The sequence below is a fragment of the Vipera berus genome (genome assembly GCF_964194415.1).
Source record: "Vipera berus genome assembly, chromosome: Z".
In the NCBI taxonomy this organism is placed as follows: Eukaryota; Metazoa; Chordata; class Lepidosauria; order Squamata; family Viperidae; genus Vipera; species Vipera berus.
This window is the reverse complement of record NC_138205.1, coordinates 43,371,439-43,394,968: the sequence shown is the minus strand read 5'-3', so window position 1 is coordinate 43,394,968 and position 23,530 is coordinate 43,371,439. Positions and strand designations below refer to the sequence as shown.

The following is a 23,530-nucleotide window of genomic DNA, read 5'->3' as shown; positions in this document are numbered from 1 at the left end:
TGTATGTCAGCTTTCCAACTATTTTTAAAAGTATTACATCCAAAGAACTAAGGTACTTAGTATGATGGCTCCTTCATATATGCAAGTAATTACTTGCAAGCAAGTACAGGTAGTCCTGAAATTATAACAGTTCATTTAATGACCATTCAAAGTTACAACAGCACTGGAAAAAGTGACCATTTTTCAAAATTACAACTATTCTCATGGTCATGTGATCAAAATTCAGACACTAGACAATTGGCGTGTATTTATGACGGTTGCAATGTTCTGGGATCATGTGATCATTTTTTGTGACCTTCTGACAAGCAGTCAATGGGGAAGCCAGATTCACTTAACAACCATATTACTAACTTAACAACTGCAATGATTAACAACTGTGGCAAGAAAGGTCATAAAATGAGGCAAAATTCACTTATCTGTTTCACTTAGCAACAAACATTTTGGCTCTATTGTGGTCATAAGTCAAGGACTACCTGTAACAGGAAGCATCTGAAATTCTAAATAAGGGATTTATGCTAATCAAATCTCTAATACTGACACACACACCCCGCTTTTCCCCCCAAAGTTGGCCTTATTGATATTTATATCTTCTTCAACCTCTTAGCACTTCAAAAAAAAGTGCCTGCATTTTTACCTGAGTTAGTTGGATATTATGATTCCTTAAGAACACAGAGAGCATTCCTTAAAAGAAACCATGGCAATCAAGGTCAGGATGGCATCCTACAGAAAGGAGAAGGTGGGATGCAGAATAAAGTAATTGGTCCTAGGTGAACTCAATTTACATTTCTGTTGAATAGCACTAATTCAGACATCTTAATATGGTTGAATGATGAAAGATTTTAAAACTGAACAAGGCAACCATGTATTTTTTTTAAAAAAAACCCAAAGCAAACATGTATATAAAAACTGGTAAGATAGTTGTGGAGAATTCCAGAACTAGAGTGAAGATTTCCCTCCCAGTGTATCCTTAACTGTATTAAAATTCAAAGCAATTCCTTATTTCATTAAATGTAGCAAAATAGGTATTGGTAAGCCTGTTCTGCATAGGACAAAGGATGAAAAAAGAGGGAGTTGAAAAGACTCTCTTCTAAAAGAGAAGGAAAAATATCCTCTGAATCAATTTGAAACAGCAAATTCTTTACCTCGAGTTACCTATCTACGATAGTCATGCAATGGTTTTAATTCAAAGATTTTTAAAAAGTGCTTTGAGATGCATAAGTGTGCAAATATGGCAGCAGTCCTTAAACCAATACATTTTTTCCAGGATCTAGTTCTAGAGGGCAACTGCAAAATCTCAGGGGGGAAAAAGTTAATTTTTCTGAAGCACCTACTTCCTTTGGAATCCAAAATGCTGCATAATTCTGGTTTGTAGTTTGATTACATGCCTTCAAATTGATATCAATTCTAAATCACCACATAGATTTTCTCCATGACGTTCTGTCCCTAATCTGGCCTTTCATGTCCAACAATAGGGAAAAAAAGTTGAAGCAGGTGATTGAATATGTGATGCTCAAATTCTTTCAGGTGAATATAAGAGAAAATGAATGGCCATATGGCTAAATGATAATTCTGTCTTTAGAGAAAAGAAAGGGTAGAAAGAATATGGAAGGATGGAGAACAGCAAAGGCATAATTGGGATACCAGGACAGCTTAAGCTTGCTAACATAAAAAAAACATCCAAGAAAAATGCATAATAAAGGAGGGAGAGAGAGAGAGAGAGAGAGAACCCTCCCTTTTATTTACCATATTCTGCACATATAATACTTTTTTGCACATTAATTATGAACTGAAGATTCAATTGAAAAGTACACACAAAATTTACACTTGGTATTTTGCAAAACTTTCTACTTTGCAAAACAAAGAACACAGTATTTTTCTAATATAAGGTGGCACATTAATAAATGATTCCCCCTCATCCCTTTATTATCAATTTCTAATTATATCACTCCCTCATCATGTTTTAGGTGTGGTCAGCAGCAGTTTAGGTCAGCAGCAGTGTGCTTCCTCGAACATTGCAGCTTTTCTTCTCTATAATAGGAAAGCAGTTTTATTTATGAATGATCTATGGCAACGATCTAAATTCCCTGCGCCTTTCAATTTCTAGGATGCTTCTCTCTTTCAAAACTCTCATTTAAAAGAATTGGAAGTGGGAGGAAGTGGAGCTATGTTTCTAAGAAATTATGTCTCTCCATAATTCTGCATTTTGAAATCTTGGAGCATTATACAGTCTCGAGTGCATTTTTTCACAAAGATCTAGATGGGAGAGAGGGATAAAAAAAATTTAGATAGAAAATTAATCAGTATGAATGAAACTACTAAAGCAAAAAATAAAAATAGAATAATGAAAAATAAGTAAGTACCCTCATTTTATTGAGGAATGTTCCAAAAAGTCTTCTCAAACACTGAAAACAGTGTTTTATTATACAAGAGATAGCAACACTTATCTTTTAAAGACTGAGAAAAAAATAAAACCTATTCAGGTTTCCTTCATTTTAGTATTAAATACCCTCCACCCCAAGAATTTAAGAATTACAAAGTTTTTGGTTTTTATTTTATTTTAGCCATTTACTCAGGCTGTATGAACTTCAACAAAAAGACACTTGCCATTCTTAAGAGAAAATTTAAAAAAAAATAATTCCATCCACAACTCAGTGGACTCACTACAGAAACTTAATTCAGCTAAGATTTGGAAGTGAGTAATAACAGCACAGGGCTTTTCACAGTAAACCAGGGAACAGCTTACCCTCGGAAGAATGTAGCATCCTGCCTTTTCACATAAAGAAACAATAACTAAGAAGAGGAAAAAATATCCCAAGACTTACATAACAAACTATTTTTTTTTCTAATTCAGTATAAAAGGCATGTAGGCACCATCTGACAAATCTTGAAATTCAAGAAGGCAAGGGAAAAAAACAAAACATTTATGGACTTTGCAATACTGAGATTAGATCAACATGAGCCGTAGAATGAGCTGGCTGAGTGATTAATGGTGCTCAACCGCACTTTTCAAATATTCTTCTTCCCAGAAAGGTGCAGTCTTGGCTTTAGAAAGAAAATTAATACAGCCAAAGGGGTGCTGAGCTAGGATCTCTTTCAATAATATGCTGAATTTTCTACCTGCAAGAGGGAAAATTTCTGTCCCTTACTCCACATATGGATTTCTCCACCTGCTCTCTGAAATAGTACAGCTCATTCTAAGACTTCATTCTGCAACAAAGATAGACCAAGACACTGATTCATCTCATCCAGATCTTCAGTGGGCTGTCAAAAATAATAGCTCAAGTCATACAAGCACATTCAATTCATGTTTCCAATTTATTCTTTTGCTTTAGAAATCTTTTCTTCTTTTTCCTCTTCCCTCCTCCCCCCATGTCAATGTAGCAAAACTCATCACATCAAACCCAAATCAGTAGATTCTGGGGGATGGAATGATGTCACAAAGGCTAAAGAATTTTCACTCTAAAGCCCTGAGGGAAAAGAGCAGCCTGGTGAGCAAAAGGGGGGAAAAGTATTAACCATTTTTATAGTAGGTGGTCATTGGTTTGCCCATCAAACTAGTTGCTCTAAGGTCAAGAGAATAAGAAAGTAAACATTGCCCCCCTCATGCCACCTCTTCAGTCATTTTAATAAGGTACCCCTCTTCCTCCTCTTGGAGGCGCTCTATCCTGCCCACGAAAAGCTTTCCCGTATGCAGTGGACTGGACTGGGTTTCCCCACGTGTGGCTTGTTCCTGTGTCACTCGAATTTGTTACTCCCACCTCATTGTAGTTATGAACTTTGGCCTCTGAGTGTACCAGTGTATTGTTACTCCCCTCAGTTTTGATGAAGGACTGCCCAACAGCAGAATGTATCGCTAAGGGGACTTGGGTGAAACGGAGGTCCTGGTCCCCAGGGAACTGAACTGATCCTGTGCTCTGGTAACTGCTGGACTCCCTGATGTGACTTGTGGAACCCAGGAAGGTCCTACTTTTCCCCGCAGTTGGGGATGATGTCTCTGTTAAAGTCTGGATGGAATTTCTTTCATCAACATCAAAGTTGCAGCCCTCGGGCCCATCGGTGCAGTAAGTCCTGGATGAAGTTTGTGACTTGGTGTATTCCGAGGAGGGCTTCCCAACTTGGGGTTCCTGCTTTGGGTGGCTCAGCGGCCCTGCCTCTTGCTGGGATAAAAGTTGGAGGAGAGCGGCTGTCATAGCCGGGTTCAACTCCTGAGCTGCATTAGAGTTGTTCTCTTCAGCCAGATTGGGTGGTGGCAGCGGTGGTGGTCCAGGAGGTTCAGGGGGTCTCTTCTCTGGTGGGAGAATGTGAGGACAGGCTGTGGAATGGTTACTTCTTTTAAACACCATCTCATAAGTACATGTGAACAAACATTAAACATTTCAGAAATAGATATAAAGGAAGTGAGCAAATTTAGAGGAAGAGAACATTCTTTCAATAAAATAACTTCCAGATTATCAGACATAAAAAGGATTCCATACTGCAGGACTCAAAAAATCTCGTTCTGAGATCTTTGAGAGCCACTGTCAGTCAGGGTAATAGTAATAGGTATGAAATAGCTGTGTATGCTTTAAAACTTTTTTTTAAAGAGATAAACCAAAGCAAAACAAATTTCTGCATGAAAGTTATCTAAATTCTGGGACCCATGTACAAGATAATCATTTCTGTTTTTTACTGTTTATTATACATCTGATTGTCATAGTCAGTTACAAAGATCTAGGCAGGGTACTGAAGCTGCCCCCCCCTCAAAAAATGGTGTTGAATCCCTCCTTCATCTTCTTAAATTTCAGCAGTCATGGCCCACGTATTTTCAAATACTATGTCTGAAAATAAAATAGCTAAATATACTCCTTTAAACAAATGAAAAGATTATTTTCACTATGAAGAATATCATATAAACAAAAAAATTCCATATAGAATATACAATAGCTCTTCCCATAATCAAACCCATATGGAACACCCAAAAGAAACATATAATGATCCAATTGTACAAGAGACCAAGCAATATGCTGCTCATTTCCATTTTGACAAAATGTAGGGATTCTCCCCATAGTTACCTTAGATATCCCAAACCAGTGCAGCTGATAAGAATGGACCCTCTCCACCAATATTAGCCTAGTTCAGAATAAGGATCTGGCATTTCTACTTCAGTTTAGACTGTGGTAGTTTGTTTCATAAGAAGGGTGAGATGATGGGGCAGGCCTCAGTGGGAGAATCTGTGTCCTCTTATATGTAGAACAGACTTCTTTTGAACTCCTTTCCTTAGCACAGATCAGCAACTATTTTAAGTTCATCTTCATAAAGGGCTTAAAAATTTAATTAAACATTAACTATAGGTTTTAGTCTTCTAACATTCTAAAGATTAAATGTAGGGTTTCTAAGCACAAAGCTAGAGCAGTAATGAGGAGGACTATGACTTAGCCTTCTCAGTACTATGCTAGCTTCCATAAAAAAAATGACATGAGAGGATATCTGAGCAATCACTTCCCAATTTAACAAGGTACATTCTAAGACTTCCCAGCCTTACATCCTGAAAATTTTTTCATGAGAGGAGCTGGGGCCAAGAGTACACAATATGCTCAAGGTCTTATGACGAGTATTTTCAGGAACCCAAAACTGTCGCCAGATTCCACACACACTCAGAGACGACTACCAGGCTTGGTTAAAGAATATTCAAAGTGTTTTTTATTTACCACATGAAAGACCCATATAATTTTTTCCCCTTAAGTCCTAGGAGCAAGGGGGTGTCACAATTATTTACCTGCAGTTTCCTCCTGAGGCAAAGTGGGGGTTTTCCGTGGCCCCCGTAGATCGCTGTTCTTCTCACTGCTATTCTGCTCTGTATTTGTTGCAGGCTCTTGGGTTTTAATTAGTTGGCTCAGCAAAACTGCCAGAATGCTTTGCATGTCTCCCTGAGTGCCTGCTGCTTCAGGAGCGGATTGTTCCTCAGAGGGACGGGTTGGTGGGGGTGGTTCCTCAACAGATCTTTCCTCTTCAGGCACTTTCTGGGAATCCTGCAGTTGCTGAGTGGTGGTGACTTCATTGAGTGCATTGATAGACTGGTTAAGGGCCTCTAGCTGTTGCTGCATCTCAGGGTTTGAATGAATGTTGAGTAGCTGGGCCATCTGTGGAACACTTAGGTCTGTCTGGCTCTGCAACAAGTTCAGTAAGACAGCTAGCTCACTCTGATTCAGCTGCTGTGTGATGTCACCAAGACCTGCTGCAAACATGAGGCAAGGCATTGGGAAACAGAAAAAGAAGCAAAAAGACCTTAGGAAAAATAGAGTAGGAAATTGTCTATACGTAACTCTACCTCTTGCTTACACACATTTAGTGTTATTCTCCCCCTGTCCTTCAAAATTATTTAATGTAAGGACAGAAATGACATAGCAATCCAAGGACATTGGGTGGGTACACAGGGGCAAACAGAAATGTCAGCCAGAGTAATTCAAAATACTGGTGGGAGACTCATTCAGAATGCTTGAGGGAGAACTATCATATAAGCCCAGCTTCTCACACGACATACCAGGATACGATTGTATGCATGCTTTTGGAGCTGAATCTATGGAAACATCTCTCAGTCTGGTATTTTCTGGTCATCTGGAACTCAAGCCTTCATGTTACTGGAGATTATAAAAACTGAAGTTCAGGAAAAGTGGTAATTCACTAATCTGGAGAATCAATTTAGGCTGTAGAACTGGAATGCACAAGTTTCAGTCTTGTTGTGTCTGGCTAGTTTTATACACCTGCTAATTTGCACTACTGCCTGCTGGAATTGCAGCCTCAGCTCCCTTGGTCCATTTGCCCCATCTGTTTTCAGCTTTACTCTGCTCAATTTAGTGTGGTGGATGATAGATGTCAGGAAAGAGAGAAAAATGAACCTATTAATTTTACTGAAACTCTTCAGAAACTATTAATGCATCAGACTTTTGGGAAGATCTTCTAAAGTGAGAGCAAAAATCAGCATTTTAGCGATTTATACGATATATTTATAACAGTCTCCAGGACTATTTTTGGTGTGGTTTGCAACCAGGTTCTTGAGTGAGATGTAGTAAATAAATTTTGGAAATCAGTGAAACACTGAGTAAAGAACAGAAGGAGACACTAGAACTGGATACTTCAACAGTCCTTGAACGGTTATAAATTGTAGGAGTGTGCCTCAATGACTAAAATAATTGTGTATCTCAAAAGTAAATCTGACAAAGAATTTCACTCAAGCTGGAGACCATTCTTCAATTATAATTCAATACATAGATTTTATCACATGCAAAATTTAAAAACCTCTCTGCATAATTTTATTAATAAAATATAGTCAATGATCAGTAGGGACTGCAAAGTCTATATTGTAATTTCACAGGAGTAGACTTCTAATAATATGGACTCAGTTTACTGTGATTCACAAATTTCATTTTAGGATTTATATTGCATTGATTATGTTTCTAGATATGCATGTTTTGCTTAGAGTTTAAGAGTGATGTTCAAATTTTTAAACTGATAATAGTGTATTCAATTATTCACAATTATATTCTGGAAAATTATCATCTCTATGACATTTGTAAATCCCTTGCTTACTTTATCCCTTTTGGTTTTTTTCCTTCTTTGTTTATATATTTATCTGAAATGTGTAATGAGGTAAAGGTAAAAAGTAAAGGTTTCCCCTATCCAGCCGTGTCTGATTCTAGAGGGCAGTGCTCATCTCGTTTCTTGGCTGAGGGTGCCAGCATTGTCCAAAGACATTTCTGTGGTCATGTGGCCAGTGTGACTATACACCAAGGCGCAGGGAACACTGTTACCTTCCCATCGAAGTGGTACCTATTTATCTACTTGCGTTTGCATGCTTTCAAAACTGGTAGGTGGACAGGAACTGGGGCAAGTAAGGGAACTCACCCCAAGGCACAGCACTCTTGTCTTGAACTTGGGCTATCAGCTTTCCAGTTGACAAGCTCAGCGTCTTTAACCACTGAGCCACCACACCCCCAAAAGACAGTTATTAGAAATGTTTAGTAAAAACATATTAAAGGAGACCCAGGTCCTGAACTGGCACAAGTAAACCTTGTCTGAAAAACACATTCTACTGATTGAAGTTAATACATGATACATATATATAGCTGGCTGGGTATAGCTGGCTGAGGACGACTAAGGAGTCAGAAATGCATCTCAGTTTCCCTTTAATTCTTTGTTAGTAATTTACACACACACACACACACACACACACACACACACATATATATATATATATATATTTTCAAATAGCTAATAAAGAATTTTAGGGAGGCTGAAATGATCATTTTGAACTTCTTATGTTCTCATCAGTCAGTCATACCCTTTATAAAGGGAAGGGAAATAAAGGTCTCCCTTTATTCTTTGTTAGCAAGCCAAAAAATTTACACACACACTATATATATATATAGTGTGTGTGTAAATTTTATATATATATATATATATATATATATATATATATATATATATATATATATATATATATATATATATATATATATATATATATATATATATATATATATATATATATATATATATATATATATATATATATATACACACACACACACACATGTGAATGGAAATTTATCCACATGTAAAATGGTAGTTATTTCCATCAAAGACTGCTAAACTGAAATCAATCAATTCAATTTTCCTCCAACCCAAATTCAATACTTTAATCATAACCTCCTGTTTTAATTTAACGTTGTAATAGTATATATCAGTAACTACAATAATAAAAGACTATTATACCAGTTTTTATGCTAGGTTTCTTATAATTTGATTTCCTTGAGAGCTATTTCAGAAGAAATTAATTGAAGATGTGATACATTTAACATTTGCAATAGGATTACCTTTTTCCCATGCTATGATGCATAACCCTTTTCAAAATTATTACTTATAATTTTGAATTCCCAACTATTTAAGTGTGCAAAAAATCCTGCCAATTAATTAAAACTTGAAGGATTTTCCTAGGTTTTGAACTAACCAAATGAGTCTCCAGCACCAGGTTGTGTTTTGATCTGAGCAGGCTGGGGGGGTATTGGGCTGCTATGATTCTTGATAGCTTCAGTGCTTATTACAGAGGCTGTGTCCTTCCGGGAAACCTTTGCCAAAGGGGGCTCCTCCACCACAATCCCACTTTGCCGTTGCCGCCGGCGTTTCTTACTCCAGAGTTCATGACAATCCTGCCAACGAGGGAGGCTAGAAAGATAATACAAAAACATTAGAAACAAACAATCAAGATAAAAATTCTAATATTAGATTATTGGTATTTCTCTCATCTTAGGTGATGTTTACCCCAATAATCCAACACAAAACCCCTCTTCTTTCTCATGTGTTAGCAACTCTTACAGAAGTCAAAAGGGAGATCATTTGGGGTGAGTGAATGAGAGGAGGAATAAACTTTGTCTTAAACTTCAGAAAACGCTTTAAAGATATATAGAAGCCAGAAGAATTGCACTACTTTTTTTAAAGTTTAGGGCATATATATACAGTCATGGCCGAAATTGTTGGCACCCCAGAAATTTTTCCAGAAAATCAAGTATTTCTCACAGAAAAGTATTGCAGGAACACATGTTTTGCTATACACAGGTTTATTCCCTTTGTATGTATTGGAACACAACAAAAAAAGGGAGGAAAAAAAGCAAATTGGACATGTCAAACAAAACTCCAAAAATGGGCTGGACAAAATTATTGGCACCCTTAATATTTGGTTGCACAGCCTTTGGAAAAAATAACTGAAATCAGTCACTTCCTATAACCATCAATAACCTTCTTACACCTCTCACCCAGAATTTTGGACCACTCTTCCTTTCCAAACTGCTCCAGGTCTCTCTTATTGGAAGGGCGCCTTTTCCCAACAGCAATTTTAAGATCTCTCCACAGGTGTTCAATGGGATTCAGATCTGGACTCATTGCTGGCCACTTCAGAACTCTCCAGCACTTTCTTGCCATCCATTTCTGGGTGCTTTTTGACGTATGTTTGGGGTCATTGTCCTGCTGGAAGACCCAAGATCTCGGACGCAAACCCAGCTTTCTGACACTGGGCTCTTCAGTGCAACCCAAAATCCTTTGGTAATCCTCAGATTTCATGATGCCTTGCACACATTCAAGGCACCCAGTGCCAGAGGCAGCAAAACAACCTCAAAACATCATTGAACCTCCACCATATTTCACTGTAGGTACTGTGTTCTTTTCTTTGTAGGCCTCATTTCGTTTTTGGTAAACAGTAGAATGATGTGCTTTACCAAAAAGCTCTATCTTGGTCTCATCTGTCCACAAGACGTTTTCCCAGAAGGATTTTGGTTTACTCAAGTACATTTTTGGCAAACTGTAATCTTGCTTTTTTATGTCTCTGTGTCAGCAGTGGGGTCCTCCTGGGTCTCCTGCCATAGCGTTTCATTTCATTTAAATGTCGACGGATAGTTTGCGCTGACACTAATGCTCCCTGAGCCTGCAGGACAGCTTGCATTCCTTTGGAACTTGTTTGGGGCTGCTTATCCACCATCCGGACTATCCTGCGTTGCAACCTTTCATCAATTTTTCTCTTCCATCCACGACCAGGGAGATTAGCTACAGTGCCATGGGTTGCAAACTTCTTGATAATGTTGTGCACTGTGAACAAAGGCAAATCTAGATCTCTGGAGATGGACTTGTAACCTTGAGATTGTTGATATTTGTCCACAATTTTGCTTCTCAAGTCCTCAGACAGTTCTCTTCTCCTCTTTCTGTTGTCCATCTTAGCGTGGCACACACAGACACACAATGCAAAGACTAAGTGAACTTCTCTCCTTTTTATCTGCTTTCAGGTGTGATTTTTATATTGCCCAGACCTGTTACTTGCCTCAGGTGAGTTTAAAGGAGCACCACATGCTTGAAGCAATCTTGTTTATCCACAATTTTGAAAGGTTGCCAATAATTTTGTCCAGCCCATTTTTGGAGTTTTGTTTGATATTATGTCCAATTTGCTTTTTCCCCTCCCTTTTTTGTTGTGTTCCAATACACACAAAGGGAATAAACCTGTGTATAGCAAAACATGTGTTCCTGCAATACTTTTCTGTGAGAAATACTTGATTTTCTGGAAAAATTTCTGGGGTGCCAACAATTTTGGCCATGACTGTATCTCAAAGGCCATTTCAATAAATAAAATTTGGAATTACAGAAAAATGTGGCTTGAATCTAGGCATGTCTATTTTTTTCTTTGATTAAACCATTATCTCCTTGCCTCATCTACCTATAGCTCCAGAGACTTCATAAGGACCTTGACCAAAAAAGGGTGGGAGGTGGCTGTGCACACACATATCACAGGAATAAAGGAGATAGCCAGCAGCATCTTTATATGTACAAGAAAAAGCAGACATCAAGAATGAAATACAAGGTAGGTAATTCTTAGCCACGGGTGTCAAACTTGCCATGTCACATGACACGTCAGACATATCGCGACTTTTTTTGCATTGCTGGAGGTGGAGTGGAAGCAGCCTCCATATGATGCAACCAGCCTGCAGGCCAGCAGTTTAACACCTCTGTTCTAAGCCATCCTCCAAATTTGAACTAGCTTATAAACCAAGGGAAGTTTTCTTTTTTTCTATAGTAGGATACTTACTCTGGAGGATCCATCTTGCTGATATCAACATCTTTTAGGAAATCACTCTGCAAGGCTTGCTCTGCTGTACATCGTTTATTGGGGTCCAGTGTTAGCATATGGTCTAGCAAGTCAAGGGCAGCAGAAGGAATGCTAGAAGATAAAAAGAATATGGGGAGGGGAGCCCAGAGTTGCCACAATAATCAGCACTGCTATTTATTTATTTCTCAACCACTCATCTTTCTTAGGGAATGGACCTGGGTAGTCTACAATGTAATCTATATATAAACATATAAAATCAACATTAAAATATTTAAATTAATTTAAGATTAAAAATTTAAATGGTGGTTAATAGGTTTTGCCCCATTTTGCAATCTTTCTCGCTACAGTTGTTATGTGAATCACTGCAGTTGTTAAGTTAGTAACAAAGTTAAGTAAATCTGGCTTCCCCATTATTTCAGAAGGTTGCAAAAGGGATCACATGACCTCAGAACATTGCAAATATCATAAATATGTTGTCAAGCATCTGAATTTTGATCACATGAGCATGGAGATGCTGCAATGGTTGTAAGTGTGAAAAATGGTCATAAGTCATTTTTTCAGTGCCATTGTAACTTTGAATGTTGTAAATCAAGAATTACCTATACTGCAATTTGATACTTGCGAGTGCATGATTTTGGTAATTTGTGCTTCAAACCCATGTGTTTATCATTATCAACTGTAAAGTGTTTGCCTCAAGAACTGCTATTAGTCAAAGCAGATGTTTCTGGATTACATGGACAAATCTGATTTCGTATTAGTCATCTTTGTATGCTCTTTTAAAAATCAATCCAATACACAGCTTCCGGTTCCGGCGCTGGCAGACGTGTGAGGCGATCGCTCCTCACATCGTCTGGCTTTCTTTCGCCGGAAAGCCCCTGTAAGGGGTCGAAAGTCACCCTGGAGGGGCAACGAGCGTGGAAGAGGATCCTCCGATCTCTTGTGGAAGGGCGGCAGCCCTCCCATCGACTTGGAGCAGCTCTTTCTACCGACAAAGAAGGGATCGGCCACTCCCATGGCTATCACTCATCCCATGGCCATCACTCCCATCACTTATGCCGTTTCCTGCTGAGGCCAAACTTACAATCAAGCACTTGAAAGCACAGCGGAGGAACTGGGTGAGAACTGCCTTCTCCTTATCCCAACTTTTTACTTTTTTCCTGTTAAAAGCCCTTTGAATCTGCTTCCCCCTGCGAGGAGAGAGGGAAGGGAACTTTTTTTTCACCCTCTTAAATAGCAGTGTTTGAATACACTGGGGAAAAAAAACCTTGAAAAATATAATTAACTAATTGGACCCAAATCCATTCTACATTTGGCGACCCAAAAGCCCCTATCTTCACGGGAACTGGCTACTTTATGTATTTGACAAAAAAAGAGGAAAAAAAGAAAAAAGATGAACTAGAACTTAAATTTGATAAAAGCCTACTCTGTCTGAAAAGGATTCTAAATAACTCTGGGGACATCTTGTGGCTAAGCCTGGTACAGCAAGTGTACATCACTGGCAAATAAATCTGTTTACAACTTAGATCTGTCCTTGGCACCAAAGATAAAAACTTAAAACAGCTGGGAGGTGAATTTGGCTTTTAAGATCTGTGGAGGTGAACATTTACTGACTCTTATTTAAAAATTAGCCTCCACTAAAAGACTATCTATAACTATTCAAGAAATGGAGGGAGACCAACTACAAACTTCGATTGACTATAAGCTTATACTTTTAAAAAAATCTCGAAGCCACTGAAATAATTAACTCGACTGAAAGATAAAGGCGCTAGCTTGAAACCACAAACTGAAACCCAGACTCCAACTAAAGAACTTACAATCCAGAAAACAACAAAATTGGAATAAACTACTATTAAGACAGAGGAATATAAGGAACAACAACAAGATATTGAAAAATGTAATACCCAGATCGTGACTCCATCCAAACAACCTACAATTTCAAAAGTACAAGGAACTACAACTAAGACAGAGAACCTTAAGGAACAACAAGAAGATATGGAAAAATTTAATACTCAAATCTTGAGTCCATATGAAGCGGAAGATAGTAATGCCAAAATAGAGGATGCTAAAGATCAACAAAGACAGCCTATCGAAAGCCTAGACAACCAAGCAGCAACTACAAAATTGGATACGACCTTCTACTTAAATCAGATGAACTTAGAGGAAGGAAGAGACCAGACCAAACTGAAGATAAAGATACTAGAGCAAATACAGAGATTTGAATCAACAGGGCAACAACCTAATGATTACAAATGGATTATTGATGGTTAGATGGTCTCCTATCAAACAATATGTGCTGGAACGAAGGGAGACCTATCTGACAACCTAAAGGTTTTGGTCTGGAAACCTGGTTGGCAGAAAAAGAAAGCTAGAGTCAGGTTTAAAAAAATGATCTGTTAGAGAGTTACCAAAGGCTACTCTTTTAGTAATGTGTGATCTATTAGGATGTGAAATAGAAAATGTTTATGAGACAAAATTAGAATATGCTTATGTATCTACTAGGCTTATCTTAGATATTATAATTTGTGTAGTGAAATAACAGAAATTTGGGTTATGGATGCTATTATCAATGTTAAAGGATATTCAAATACTTCAACTAAGAACTAAGAATTAGGTAAAAATCAAAAGAGAATTTGGATATGTATAAGTAGAAGTAGATTGATAAATGTAAGTTATTGTATTGGTAACGTGTGATGTATCAGGATGAGAAATAGAAAATGTTTATGAAATGTAGAGTTTACCCATATATGTATTGTGTGTATCTTAGATTTTACAATTTTTGTGTAGTGAAATAAGGGAAACTTGGGTTCTGGAGGTTATTCTGGATGTTAAAGTCTAAACTTGAACACTATAACCAAAATAAAAAATTAGGTAAAATTTAAAAACAGGACATGGATATGTATAATTAAAATTGGACTGACAAATGTTTTAACCGCCCATGTTATTCTTAGAAATCTACTAGTTTAAGCATGTTATATTAAATGTTAAGGGAAATAGAGAAGGATGTTTTGATAATGTAACCTGAATTTTGTACTAAAAACTCTGTTACTGAACTTTTGATTACCAAGTCACCATGATGCTTTCTAAATATTTGGATGTTAAACTGGAAAACCAATAAAACTTGTTTAAAAAAATTAAATCCAATACACCAGCTCTAGAAGAAGAGATGGGACAATCTTTAACTGGTATCAGCAGCGTTGGGATTAAATCACTGAAAATTGAGGCCACATGTATAGATTTGTTCATTTCTTTCCTGTTTAAAGCCTACTGCCTCAGGATATGGATTTAATGCTCTTTGCTGACTGACTAGATGATTATGCTTCCATTCATTTCGATTAGATGTACATGACTGGGGTATACATAGTAATTCAAATGAATGTATAATTTATATGGTGATAAAAGGGAATAGGATTTGGGAATTTGGCAGCAAAATTTATATTTACTCAAATCCACATGCCTTCTCCTTTCAACTCAAGACACAACTGAGATGAATAAACAGTGTTATCAGCACCGATTATTTATCAAAAATCAGTACTAATAATTGGGAGTCCCAATCCTTTAAATGAGACCTTGTAGCATATTTTAAGTTTATCTTTTATATTTTCCCAACCATGAGTTGCCTAAGAATGGATACTTTGAGTGAAAAATGTTCTCAAGTATGGAAAAAAAGCTATTTGTATTTTTTTCCCCTTATGCTAGATGGATGTAATCACTCCTCCCCCTTTATTCAAGACACTTATTGGACACTACTGAACACAATTAAGGGCTGAAACAGGTAAAAGTCCCCATTTCCTCTCTTAATTCTCATCTAGAATCCACCAAAAATCTGTGGTTTTAGGCCCATTAATGTTTTACTGGAAGTTCACAGGTATCTATAGTCCAATACAATTAACAATACACACTGGGCCAAATAAAATTATCTGCAAGTGCAATAAGCAAGCATGAGATATAGTTGCCAACAAATTCACCCTTCTCTCTTTTCCATCCTCAAAAATTGGTCTAGAAACCAGGAGACTGTGTGTTCTAATCCTGCCTTAGGAGTGAAGGCCGACTGAGTGACTTTAGGCTAGTCACCCTTTTATCAGACCAACTCACTTCACAGGGTTGTTGAGGTGATATAAAAAGGAGGAGGAATATTAGGTATGTTTGCCACTTTGAGTTATTTATAAAGATTAAATTAAATTTATTATAAAAGCAGGATATTGTTTTTAAAAAAGTTACTTCCCAAAAGTCTTAACGTGTTTTCTGAAAGGGAAGATCCCAAGCAAGCTTTTTAAGGAAGAAAAGTGGATAGCCTCTGTACCACTACATTATCTCATATTCACAGAGACAGCATACAGAAATAAAAAACTAGATATTGTGCTTTGTAGTACTGTATTAAACATTAGGACATACTGCATACAATGCTGTGCTCTCACCAAAAGAACAGTACATAAACTTACAAAGAAAACTCCTCCCGCAGGCGCCTACGATATTGTTTCTTAGGTTTCATGGTGTTGAAGTACGGGAGTTTGATGACATCTGGCCATGCAGCTGGACATGGACTCCCACAAAGACGGCTGCAAAGAAATGTAAATACAGTTTTGAATCTCTTAATAAAAATAATATTTGAATTAAAGTCTCTCAGTTCTGTGGTTATGTATCGCTTAATAGCATGCAATATGGAGAAAAGATGGGTGATTATATAAGACTCTCTCTGAGATATTTTAAATATCTTGAAGGATTCATAATTAGCTATTGGCCTAGACATTAAAACTGAAGTAAAAAGGGCACCAGGAAAAATAAAATGAAATATAATTTCAATAGCAAGAGTGAAATTTCCATTAGTCATCTCTAAATGCATAAGAAACACAAAGAGCCTTTTTTTGGTGGTATTTAAAACACCCATTCATATAAAACAGCAAATTGAACATCCTGATAACATACAGTACATTTATTTGCCACCCATCTAATATCCAACAATTCTGGGTGGCTTACAACATAAAAAACATTGGAAAAAACATTAAAACCATCCATTATAAAAACACAGCAAATAAAAAAGATTTAACAAATAAAATCAATGAGACAAGATGGCAAAGAAGGGAGCCAAACACCGGGGGCGGGGGGGGGATTGAGTTTTAACTAGTGAACCACCTCCAGTGGGAAGCTCTCCCATAGGGTTCCCAAGCCATCTGGCAGGGCCAGATCTTGAGGCTCTTTAAAAACATTCAGAGGGCAGGAACCACAGCAGAGGTGGCTCTTCTCCTGGATCCCGCCAGCTGAAATTCCTTGGCTGACAAGATCTATAGTATGCCCCCTCTGCCAGCACAGGTGGGGCGAGCCATGATTAAGATTAGCTAAAGAAGACACTTGTAGATGAATAATAAAAATGTATTTATTTATTTATTTAACTCAAATACTGCCCATCTCACCAATAAGGTGACTCTGGGCCAAGGCAATGGATTTCAGATTTTAGAAAGATTCCTAAGAAGGATTAAGTTACTTGAGCAGAGACTGGTGTTCCAGAGAAGACTTTGCAGCAGATGAAACTGTAAACACTTTTTTCCCAAGAAACAGCAGATGTTATGTGAGCAGCTAAATAAGCCACATGGCAATTCTTTTCTGCCCTGGCCTCTTCCCCAACTTTGTATGGTATTTAAAGGGAGCCTAAATGCTGGCTTCTAGTCATCTAACAGCCCCATTAGAACCAGAATTCAAAATTATAGATAGGAATAAGCTGCACATAAAGAATTCTGGGTTCCTGTCTCCTGACGAGTGGATTACCAAGCTGGAAACAGGGACTCACAATATAGGATACAATTACGTAAGTTCAAAAAAACTCAAGAAAAACATTTTTCTGGCATCTAAGTACATTTCTAACATGAACAACAGCTGGTTCATATTGTTCCTAGATCTGATATGGACCTAATATAATTGCTTGCAATTCTAGAAAATATCAGAGCTATGACAGAATACACAAACTACTTTCTGTGCTCAATCTCCTTTCTATCATTCACAGAATGCTTTACCTGATTAATTCAAGCTGGGACAACTCAAGATTAGCTTGAAAAATAGGTTTCTTTGTAAACAGTTCCCCAAGGATGCAACTAGGAAGAAAACAGAACAAGCTAAAACACCAATAGCAGAAATTGGGGTATTTGGGGGGAGGGAGGGATGGCAAGCTTCTCTTGGGTACCTAGGGATCTTATTAAATATCTAGCAAATTGCCAATGAAACCTGCATGCAAAGGACCTATCTGCATTTACAGAGCAGCATTTCCCATTGCCTTGTGGAAGAGATAGCTCTTCATCATTTCTGAAGAAAATTATTTCCATGAACTATAGTAGTATTTTAATTCACATTTATAAAAAGGAACAATAAAATATCTTAAATACCAAAACCTAAAGGATTCTTTTTTTAAAAAAGTGAACTCTTGCATGTGCTTGGGGCTTTCATCCAAAAAAACAGCAAAAATTTAGATATATCATAGTTACTTAAGGTGGATCAAAACTAAATGGAATTTCTGCCACACTATGTTTAAAGCTTGAAGTATGAACCGCTCAGATAATAGCCATAAGTTAGCATCAGACACCAAAGCATGGAAGCGTCACTGGCTTACCCACAGCTCCAGACATCTATAGCTGGTGTATAACGCTCCTCGCCTAGCAGCAACTCTGGTGGTCGATACCATAATGTAATGACTTTATTGGTATATGGACGGCTAAGTGAGAAAACAATTATAAAAAACAACGTTTAGGTTCAATAATTCTGTAAGAATCAAACTAAACAGAAGTATATTAGAAGGTACAATCAACAGAGCAACTATTGATTATTTAAGCAGCATTTTTAAGCCACTACAAATTTCATTTAAAGTCATCCTCGAACCCAATCTGAAGCATTCATAATGAAAGAGATCAAGATACAGTTGCAGAATACATAATTTGGAATATGCAGATACCTGCATATCACAACTCAGAGACAGGAAATAAACTGTTTCTGATCTCACTCTCCTCTTTACAGAAAATCATCACATCTCAGGCATTCAAGGATACATTCATTAATTTAAAAAGGTCAATCTTTCTCTGATACATTTTAAACAAAATTAGGAAAATCTCTGCTTTTAATTGTCAGGGATCTAAAGCTCAAAACAATTTGCTAATGGTTTCAATACGTTTAAGACTAAGGTGGATTATAAATAAACTATAAATTTAATTATAAGTTCAAAGCATAACCAAGAAGATTAACAACCAACAAACAGGCAAAAACAATGCAATCACTAACACCACTGACTCAAAAAGAGAGACAACAAAGAAAACTCCTATATGTTTGTTTGCAATTGAATTCAATAGGGTTTGTACGGCAGTCTATCCAGGTGTATTATGTGTAAAATATCAGCCTATGCTCCTCTTAAACAGCTTACCTTTCTTCTGAACTGTAAAGTCGGGCAAGACCGAAGTCAGCCAGCTTGATCTGCCCACTGCAAAAAAATAATTGTGAACATTTTACACAAAAGAGCAACAATACATAAACAAGAATTACTGAATTTGCAGCAGGTACCTGTAAGTCACACTTTCAAGACAGAGAAATCTCCTACAGAAGAGATTCCCCAGAAAATTATCCTACAAATTTATAGATATAACTCTATTTTTCAACTACAGAATCTATATTTTTATAGAAGTTTTGGGGCAGCGTGAACTACATTTCAAGTCGTTCATCAGTTGACTTTTTTCTTTTTCCAGTGTAATAGTGGGCTAAATATGCAGCAGGGGGAGAGTTAACAAATGGTGAAGGAAACTAATTAATAAATAGCCTCAGAATTTTTAAAATATCAGGACCCGATCCAACAACTCTGCTGAGGTCAGTTGCCCTTTGCCTTTTCTCTCTCTGAATTATTTCCATAATGATAACATGAACCCAATGGGAATCCAATGTTTTGAGCAGTTCTCTGGGTGAGATTAGATTAAAAAATATTAAATAAGACAAATATTCATGACAAATCCCCCTTTGCTGTGAAAATGTATATAGGAACTCAATATTGTGCCACCACAAGAAAGGTTTATGCATGAAACATTCTGATAAAAAAACCTAGGACCATGGTGGCGAACCTACGGCATGCGTGCCACAGTTGGCACCCAGAGCCCTCTCTGTGGGCACGCACGCCGTTGCCCCAATCCTAGGCCTTCAGCTGGGTTTTATAAAACCTTTTCGCTTTAGGCCTCCGCCACCGTATGCACAAAAAAAAAAAAGTTCAATCAATTTCAACTTCTCGCAGGTAAAAAAAATCTCGCAAAGTTGGAATTGATTGAACTTTTTAGTCCCACCCAGTCGGCTGTTACCACCGCAGCCACACCCACCCAATGGACCACACCCACCCAATGGGCCACACCAACACAATGGGCCATGCCCACCCGGCACCCAACGATACATAAGTAAGTTTTGGGTTGCAGTTTGGGCACTCGGTCTCTAAAAGGTTCGCCATCACTGACCTAGGAGCTATTTTTTTTTAAAAAAAATTATTTCTCTAGCCCGGGGAGGGGGGGCACGCAAACTGCTGGTTTCATCATACTGAAGCCACGCCCACCCCATTGACGGCAATGCAAAAAGTGTCGTGATATGTCGCGACCCATCACGTGATGCGGCGAGTTTGACACCTGTGATCTAGCCTATCTCACCCAAAATGACTCTAGGTAGCATGACTGCTTAACAGAAATGGCAGCCAGCTACTGCTATGTATATCAAAGAGAGATGTAACTCAAATGAACAAATGTGAAACACATTTTAATTGATGGAATGATGGCAATAAAGCAGTCACATAGATCTCCATTATAAATGTGTTTCATGATACTAGTATATTAATAAGTAAAAAATACTTTTTGCTTTCAAATTATTACCAGAGCAGACAAAAGCATACAGAGCAAAGTATCTTCCTCATATCTCAGGCAGGGTAAGAATACAAAGAACATTTTTTAAATATACTGGACAGAACACTGAGAAAACAAATTTTCAGTTCCCATACAGTGTCATCTAATTCATGTACTATAAAATAAATTTATCCCATTACCTGTTGTTTAATAAGATATTGGAACATTTGATATCTCGATGAAGAAAGTTTTTCTTGTGACAATAGTCCAGTCCCTCCATCAACTGCTTCATGAATGATTTGATATGGTCCTCTGAGAAATGCACCAACCCAGATTCTAGCAATCCCATGAGGTCATGGTCCATATATTCAAATACAAGATAAAAGGCACCTACCAGAAAATGAAAAAGAGAAAACACCATTTTTATTTAAGAATAAAACTATGAATATTTAGCACATCAAATACCCTAGGAAAATTCTAAAGTAGATTATGCCATAAGTATGAAAATGTAAATGCCATAAATGTTTCATCTCACTTAGTATTCATTATCAAGACAATTGTATCTGCATTTCTATATTCTAAAGAAAATTTAAATCCTAATAGCAATATTCCTCTCCTTACCTGTTATTAAAGTTAACCTAATTATCTTACACAGCACAGAACTCTTAAAATTTCACAAAAGATCCTCAAGCTGAATAGGAAACTTCTTAGCCAGATATTTGTTATAAAGTAAGCTACTGATATTCTGGCAATCTAGACAAAATATCTCCTCAAAATAGATTAAGTTTTTTATGTACAAAGCATGTTTATTACTGCTAAATAAGCCAGCAAATTTGAAATGCAGGTCATAATCTCATAATCTATTTCCAAATAATCTTCTCTGACAATGAATACCTTTGTCCTTCTTGAAATCCAGTGCATCTTGTTTGTCTGTAACAATTTCCTTCATGTTGACAACACTCTGATGAATCAACTGCCTGAGAATCTTGATTTCACGGATAGCTGTAATAGGGAAGCCTTCCTTTTCATTGTCCAGCCTTACTTTTTTCAAAGCCACCAATTCACCTGCCAAATACAGATCACAGCAAACAATAAAAATAATAATAGTTAAAAGAAACAACAGAAATGAAAAATAGGATCTGCTGAAACATGTTTCTCTGTGTCAATTATCTGAGTAGACAATGTCAAACACAAGTAGTCTGCGTCTTAGGATCATTTAATGACCATTCAGTTACAACAGACTTGAAAAAAAAATCTATTTACAACCTGTCCTCAGAACTAGGAAAGCCACACACACATACCCTATGGTCACATGATCTTGTTTCAGGCACCTGGCAATCACTTGCATTTACGACCAATCCTGTGATCACATGACTACAATTTGTGACATTTTTGTCAGTTCCCAGCAAAAAATGCCCATTCAGAAGAATGGATTTGCTTAAAGACCATGTGATTGTTTAACAACCTTGCATTATTTATTTATAAAATTTATTTACTTATAAAATTTATTGGAAATTTATTTATTATTTTTATTTATTATGTATTTTTATTAAAATTATTATATTGTAAAAAGTTATAAAATCGAGTCTAGTCATGTGGTGCCTTCACTTACAATCACAACAACTTACGATCGAAATTCCAGTCCAAATTGCGATTGTAGGTCAAGGATTACCCATACAATGAAAACTTTTTATCAGAACACTGGGGATATTAGAAGTATAAAAACGTTCATATTTCAGAACCTTTATTTCCATATTTGGAATTAATACCATAATTTGTATTTTGAATTGCTTGCCATTGAGATTAAGAGAGCAACCAGTTTATCTTCTTTAGTTTATTCTTACAAACTATTACAAGTAGACCTCTACTTACAACCACAACTGAGCCCAAAATTTGTATTGCTAAGCAAGATGGTTGTTAAGTGAGTTGTGCCCCATTTTATGACTTTTTGCCGCAGTTGTTAGGTGAATCACTGCAGTTGTTAAGCGAATCTGGCTTCTCACATTAATTCTGCTTGTCAGAAGCCAACTGGAAAGGTTACAAATGAAGATCACATGACACATTTTGCTTGTAAGTCAAGGACTAACTACTGGAATTTTTGGAGAGGCCAGGGACTGAATATCCCACGCCTTTCAGGCATTGGGGGAGGTGGGTGATCAGGTGGAGAGCTGCCTGCCCTCACAGACCTGGGGGAGGATCAGCTGCAGGCAGGTAGTGGTGTTGAGAGGCAGCAGATCCCCTCTGATGAGGAACAGCTGCCTCCCCCACTTGATCCAAGGGCACAGAGAGTAAGAGGTGGCAAGCTCAAAAGAGATCTTGAGAGGCTGTGTGGGAAAAGGTCACTTCACCCTTCCTCACAAGGAACACCTGGTGTGAATAGACTTAAGCAGAAGCTGGGGGAGATTGTCTTTGTCAGGAACAATTGTTTGCTTTGGATTACACTCTCCCAGCTTTGGGGAAAAAATTAGCTTTGACCGTTGTTTCTGCCTCTGCCTTGCCTTGCGCCTTTGCCTCTGAATTTGCCTTTTGCCCTGTGGACTTGCCTTGTCTGTAGACCTTGCCCCATGAGCTTGCACCTTGGCTTTAGACTTCCTCTCTGCCTTTACAAATTGGTTTTGTTGCTTTCTGGCTTTTGCTTGTTGGATTGTGGGTGGCTGTCTTGAGGGAAGTGTGGGGTGGAACCTGACTGGTCATTGTAGAGATGGTTGTTGTAGAATTTAGCAGAGCAATAAAGGGCTCTATCATAGCCCATCTCTGCCTGGGTGACGGATCATAACATATATATGTATGTATATGAATATGAATATAGTGTGTGTACACACACACACACACATACATATTTAGAAAAAGAAAGTTAAAAATAATCCATGTTTTTATACTCACCTGTATCCTTGTCCTTGGCTTTGTATACTTGTCCATATGTTCCCTCACCAATAATACCAATAATATCAAATTTGTCCACACAGCGCTTTCCCCAATCGCTTTCTGTTTGTCTCCTTTCACCATAACGAGGGCAACAGATTCTGAAAGAGATGAGGGTGGGGGGCAGAAAGCAAACAGAAGAATTGTT

General features: G+C 37.5%; 1 protein-coding gene across 2 annotated transcripts in view; it reads right to left on the bottom strand.

The window, feature by feature from the left end:
* Positions 1–23,530, bottom strand: part of CDK12 (cyclin dependent kinase 12) — a 46,394-nt gene that overhangs the window by 6,470 nt on the left and 16,394 nt on the right. The window contains exons 4-15 of one of the 2 annotated variants that reach the window (XM_081346445.1): positions 23,344–23,483; positions 21,355–21,525; positions 20,661–20,850; positions 19,020–19,076; positions 18,219–18,320; positions 17,629–17,706; positions 16,063–16,179; positions 11,603–11,734; positions 8,987–9,201; positions 5,756–6,214; positions 1,332–4,288; positions 635–720 (exon numbers count right to left, since the gene is read on the bottom strand). In XM_081346445.1, the coding sequence (XP_081202571.1) occupies positions 3,624–4,288; positions 5,756–6,214; positions 8,987–9,201; positions 11,603–11,734; positions 16,063–16,179; positions 17,629–17,706; positions 18,219–18,320; positions 19,020–19,076; positions 20,661–20,850; positions 21,355–21,525; positions 23,344–23,483 (2,326 nt within the window). In that variant the 3' untranslated portion in view covers positions 635–720; positions 1,332–3,623. Of the gene's footprint in view, positions 1–634; positions 721–1,314; positions 4,313–5,755; positions 6,215–8,986; positions 9,202–11,602; positions 11,735–16,062; positions 16,180–17,628; positions 17,707–18,218; positions 18,321–19,019; positions 19,077–20,660; positions 20,851–21,354; positions 21,526–23,343; positions 23,484–23,530 lie in introns of those variants that run through there. The other variant, XM_081346444.1, reaches the window with a different exon arrangement.